Raw genomic sequence first — 6,000 nt, 5'->3', positions numbered from 1 at the left:
CAGACTGGTTTTGAGCTGGAGTTTTGGTTTGTGGTCTGCTGTGTCCTGCTAATGAGAATGGTGAAAACACAGGCATGAGGTTGCTTGGGAAGGGAAGGAGCTTCTGTTGTGCTCTAGAAAAAGGTTTCAGATCCTCTTTATTCAGAAAGGAAGCCTCTAGCCTTGGGAGCCCCAAATCTACAGTGAGTCAAGACCTTTCCCGCTTTCCTTATCGCAAAGGTTTTCAACACCCTTGAAGTTTCAATTTCTGCAAAGTGGCCTTTGGGGAAACTGGAAGAGCTTTGAGCCCTTGAGCCCAAAGAAGAGCATTCCCTTGGGTTCCTCTTTCCCAGGTGATGCTGAGCTTGATGGGCTCGTGGGCCCTGGGTGTCTCTGGCTGCAACTGGTCTGATGGGGGCTGATAGCTCTTCCCAGACCACAGAGATAGGAGTTCTCTCTGTGTCCTCTGAGCACCCCTGCCTGCACTGATGAGCACCATCCCCACCTCCTTCAAGGTGCCAGCTGGGAGGTCCATATTCACCTGGTATTGGTGCTGTGGGTACTGTGCATCTTGTAGGACTAGGGCAGGAAAAGCCACCCTGCAGAGAGCAGGGGCAGGCTGGCACAGCCCTGAGTGGTTCTGGGCCATGACCAGGCTGCAGACATCCAAGGAGTGAGTTCTCAGCTGCTGTGTTTTCCTCCCTCCTCCATCCGTGAGCACAGTGCCCTCACCCCTGTCAGGCAGTGCCGAGGGCAGTTGTGGGCAGTAACCAACTGGTTTTCTCCCAGCAGCAGCAGAGGCAGCCAGTGCTGGGACAATGAGGCTGATGCACGTCCTGCAGCCAGGCGCAGGTGGCATGAGCTGGATCACAGAGGAGCAGATGCTGCTTGCCACCATTCCCAGGCTGACCTCTCTCCTATCCCCTGCCAGCAGGCACAAAGCCAGGGGGCCCCAGAGGTCACTGAGGGGCACAGGGGGATGCAGCATTGCTGGGATGGGGGAAGGGGCTGCGCTTGACAGAGATGATCCCATAGGCAAGGAAGGCTGGTGGGGGAGGGAGTCATGCTGATGCTCCCAGCAGGATGGATGCCATGGGGCACACTTCCCTGAGGCTGTTTGGGTGCCTGGTGGCCCAGAGTCTTTCCACCTCAAGCTGCTTGCTAGGGATCAAGTACAGCATTTTAGCTGTCCCCAGGACTCACAGTCAGGGCATAAATGCAAGGAAGCTTTAGCTGCCACCCATCCCATCTGTGGCTCCATTGTTGCCCAGAATGGGTGCCTGTAGCTGTGATTCCTGCCCCACTGCCATGACAGGGATGACAGTATTCCCATTTGTCCTGGGCTTTGTAAATTTGCAGTGGCTCTTGCTGTCAGCACTGCTGCATGGCCCGTTAGATGTCTGACTCTGCTGTAGGTTCCCTGTGTCTCATTTCACAGGACTGTGCATCTTAGAGGTGTGTGGCCCACATGGGGTGTACATCCAGCCTCTGAGGCGGGTGGGCATGGAGCAGAGATGCCATGGAGGCTTGCAAGACTTAGAGGCTTTATTTCCACATTCAGCACAGCATGAGCACCCCACGTTCCTCCTTCCCCCAACTCCACCACTTGGCTGGTGGGCACCTGTGAGCATCACTCTGGCAGGTACAGCTTGGGGTCCCCAGGGAAGGGCAGGGCAGGTGCCTGGTTGAAGTGAGCCACGAGGAAGATTCCAACGGTGCCACAGAAAAAGAGAGAGGCCATGATGAAGAAGCAGACGCGGTCGATCACCTGTCCCACCATCATCCACTCTTCACTCTCCTGCCAGTGGCACAAGAAGGGTGAGGGCTGTGCCCACTGCCCTCCATGCAGGTCCCTCTCCACCCAGCCCTGACTCACGCTGCCAAAGTCATTCTGCTCCCGTGTGGCGTTGGCAATGTAGTTGCAGGCTTCCACACAGGCACGGATCTCAGGACCTGCCTCCTCCAGGCTCTGGCAGAAGTCCTGGGTACTGCCACTCTCCAGACCACGTCCTATGAGCAGCAGAGCCAGCACAGCAGGCACCAGCAAGTGCTCAGCCACCTGGCACAAAGCCCAACTTCACAGGGAGGTGCCAACCCCCCTGGGGTCACTTACCAATCTTCTCCAGCACGGTTTTCATCAGCCCATCTCTTTCTTTCTGCTTCTCAAAGAGCAGCTCAGTCCTGGCTTTCCAGAGCATGTACTCATCAGCTTTCACCATAAGCCCCAGGGAGCTGCGTCTGCGGATAGCTTGCGGAGGCCCTGGGGTCTCCTCTGGCATGGCCATGCCCAGGTAGCGGGGCAGGAGTTGCAGGAACACCTGGGCACAGTGTCACCTGTAGGAATCTGTCCCACTCACACAGCCCAGAGCACCCAATGGCATTGCTTGGAGCATGGTGCTATTGGGATATCGGCATCTGCTGCTCCCCAGCATTGGGAGTGGCTTGGTGGCACAGTGTGGTCCACTGGGGACACCTGGGGCCTTCTCTTTGTGCCAGGATTTGCACTCAGATAAAGGCATGCCTGCCACCTTACTCTGCAAGGGACATGGCCTCAATCCCCAAATACCCATCCCATCCCCCCTGTATAAAGGGTGGGGGATGATGGCAGGTACCTGGCGCACTCTCTGGGACATGGAGTGAGTGTTGGGCGTTCTCAGAGAGACGTTGAGGACAATGACAGCATTCACCACAATCACCACTGTCACCACCATGAGGAAGGTCAGGTATCTGGGGAGAGGGCACAGAGCCTCAGTGGGGCTGCTGGGTCACAATGGTCTTTTCTGTGCCCTCCTGGGCTGGAAGCCGGTGACTGGCAGTGAAACATGGGTCTGTGTCAGCCCCATCTGGGCTGAGGGTTATTTCTGTACCAGGGTCCTGTCCCTGGGCACTGGCTGCTTCACAGCACCTGAGATTCTGCTGGCACAGTGTGACAAAAAGGCTGGCACCCCATTCCATTGTGTCACTTACTTCCCAATGAGAGGCACAGCCTGGGAGGTCTCAGGCACCTTCTGGGCAATGAGGAAGAGGAAGACAGTCTGGGCCAGGAGAACATTGATGGAGACGGTGCATTTCTGCCCACCCGCTGCCAAGGAGGGGCAAAGGCAGAGTTTGGCGCAGGGCAGTGCTGTGAGCATTGCCCTCCTAAGGCAAAAAGCCCCCACCCAAATCTAAATTAGTGTGAGGCATTAACTATGGGATACTTAAAAATTTATGTACTCCCCTCAATCCAAATACTACAGGAGTGGCTGAGAGATGATATTGATGATCCCCAAGCACAGAGGGGACGAGGAGCCCTTCCTGGAGTGTTGCTATCCCCTTGCACATGCCCATGCCCACGGTCCCAGTGTACCTTTGGCAGGCAGGAAGTAGACGAGCACACCCATGGCAGAGATGAGGACACAGGGCACGATGATGTTGATGATGTAGAAGAGTGGCTTGCGCTGGATGATGAGGTAGAAGATGACCTGCTGGTACTGGATGTCATCTGGGGTGAAGTGGTCCGAGTTGATGATCTTCCGAGCGGGGCGGTGCTTGATGGCCCATTCACCATTCTCTGCATTGTGATGGTGCCAGGTGAGCCCCACTGTCCCCATGGGCCACTGGGCCTCCAGCCCCCAGTGAAGGGAGGAAGGGGAGGACTGGTGATTGGCATGGGCCCCACAGGGCACCCAGGCTGTGCCCGACGCTAGAGCTTCTCCTGAGGGAAATGAGCACCGTGGAACGTGCCATGGTGCCTGGGCAAAACACCCCAAAAAGCAGTTGGATGAGGCAGCTGGGCACATATGGGCACACCTTTAATGCCTGGGGGGCTCCCAGGGCTACAGCTGTGGGGCTGGGGTCCCCCCATCTCCCCATTTCCACAGCGGGAAGCCAAACATGACACTGGGTGACAGCACACTGCTCTCCCCTCCTCTCTGTGGGAGCGATAGATTTTTTCCCAGTCAAGATCACAACTCAGGCCGGTAATGAAAAAATAAATCTCGCTGCCCGAAAAGCGTTTTGTTCCTTCAATATGCAATTAAAATGTGATGGAAAACGTCATTGTTTGGCCATGACAGCTACGTTCCCAGCATCAATCAAGCTTGCAGGAGCGGTGCTCTCCGGCAGCAGCTGCCAAGCTGCATGAGCCCCGAGCTGGGGGGGTTAGAAAAACAAATCTCTCCCACACTACCGCTTCCACTAATAACTTAAGTGCCCATGTAATGGTGGGAGCTGCTAATAGTCCCTGCAGCCCTGCTTTTGGCAGCCACCAATGTAGCAGCAGACCTGTTGGATGTCTCCTGTGATGGGACACTCTTCTGCAGTGGCTGCAGTGTTACCTGTGAAAGCCTCAGGGTCGATGGCGATCCATTCCACGGTCTGGCCATCCTCCACTGTCAGCAGCAGGTTGATTTCATTGGCACTGTACGTCTGGGACCTAGGGAGGGATGAGGTGGTAGCACAGGCTGGTAGCACAGGTAGCAAGCTGGATGGGCAAAGGATGCCACCTCCAGCTGTGCTTTGGGGTGCTTGGCTTGTCCATGATGCCTCCTGCCAAGTGGCAGGGAATAGGCAGATAGCACTTATCTGCCCAGGGGCAAAGATGGGCATCCCACGCTAATCCCTGTGTCCCAGGAGGAGCTGCCATGGTGCCCATGCTCACTGGAAGACCATGGTGCAGTTCTGCCAGTCAAAGGGGAAGTAGGTGACGTGGATGACGCAGACGCTGCGGTAGATGGCAGGGGGCAGCCAGTAGATGCTGCCGTCAGGGGACACCAGCACGTTGGTGTAGAGGGTGATTTCGAACGTCCCGTCGATGCTGGGGGGAAAAGGATGGGCTCAGCTCCAAACTATACCTGGGAGGGCAGCTGCCCTATTTAGGGACATGTCCCCATTTCCCTGTCACCTACTTGTTCTCCAGGACCACATCTGGCAGCCAGACCATGGTGGAGGGCACCCGCAGCAGCTGGATGTTGTCGTATTTCTCAGGGTCCCAGCTCAGGCGATAATCAGACCATTGCTGGGAGAAGCAGAGATGAGGAGGAGGGTTCACGGAGCCCCCCAAGATGAAGGAGATTGTGAGCTGCCTGTGCTATGCTGCCCACAAAATGGGGTCATTTGTGGGTGCCCACAAAAGAGGGCAGGTTACAGCGCCAACCCCTCATGGGGTGCCACCCTGATATGCAAACATAGCTGGGCGTGATCCTGCCTCGAGGGGAGGGGTCTCACCATCTCGATCCAGACATTGGTGGTGAGGGTCTCCTCCCGTTCATTCTAGAAGGGAAGGAAGGAGGGAGATGGCTTTAGTGCCCTGCCTTCTGCCCCACATCTGGGGGCAGATTCTGTCCCACTGGGGTACCTGGGAGGGGTCTCTCACCAGAGAGATGAGGTTGGTGAGGGTGAGCTTGAGGGAGACATCGATGATCTCATCCCCCCGGGCCGGGCGCAGGTCTCGATTGTAGTTGGACATGAGATCCTGGAACAGCTTCTCCTCCTGGTTCCTGCAGCCCACACCTGGGAGGACGCACGCCATGTGACACCCCGAGGGGAAGACACTGGGGTCACTGATGTCCCCTAGACCTGATACACTGAGGGGGAGGCACAGGGAAAGGAATGCAAGGGAAAGGGATGCAAGGGAAAGGGATGCAAGGGAAAGGGATGCAAGGGAAAGGGATGCAAGGGAAAGGGCTGCCCCGGCGGGTCTGTGCGCTCTGCTCCACGATCCTGACAGTCCCGTCAGTGTCCCACATGCAAGCAGGAGCTGTGGGGAGTGTCCCCACCACGTCCTCACCCAGCTCACCCGGGGACCTCTCCAGGGCACTGGGCTGCCAGGGGTGACAAACCCCCGAGTGCAAAGGTGCCCTCCCTGGTAGCCAGGTGTCTCCCCGACGGGCAGATCTTACCTGCCAAGGTGCAGAAGACGAGGAGGAGGCCGTGGCCGCGCATGGCGGTGCCGTGGGGCGCAGGGCTGGGCTCCGCTCGGCCGCCTGTGCTGACGTGTTCTGAGCTGGGACAGGACAGCTGTCCCCTGCCACCGTCAGC

General features: G+C 57.2%; 1 protein-coding gene across 1 annotated transcript; it reads right to left on the bottom strand.

The window, feature by feature from the left end:
• Positions 1-1,609: 1,609 nt before the first annotated feature.
• Positions 1,610-5,485, bottom strand: CHRNG (cholinergic receptor nicotinic gamma subunit). The gene is made up of 11 exons (XM_033069004.2): positions 5,336-5,485; positions 5,188-5,232; positions 4,869-4,978; positions 4,622-4,777; positions 4,299-4,396; positions 3,329-3,532; positions 2,947-3,061; positions 2,592-2,706; positions 2,093-2,297; positions 1,856-1,989; positions 1,610-1,777 (listed from the first exon to the last, which is right to left on the bottom strand). The coding sequence occupies exons 1-11, from the start codon at positions 5,426-5,428 to the stop codon at positions 1,610-1,612; spliced, it is 1,443 nt and encodes a 480-aa protein (XP_032924895.2). The 5' UTR covers positions 5,429-5,485.
• Positions 5,486-6,000: the final 515 nt, after the last annotated feature.

Source organism: Catharus ustulatus, chromosome 10 (assembly GCF_009819885.2).
Source record: "Catharus ustulatus isolate bCatUst1 chromosome 10, bCatUst1.pri.v2, whole genome shotgun sequence".
NCBI classification, from domain to species: Eukaryota; Metazoa; Chordata; class Aves; order Passeriformes; family Turdidae; genus Catharus; species Catharus ustulatus.
Note: the sequence above shows the minus strand (reverse complement) of the source record. Positions and strands in the feature narration are given on the sequence as shown.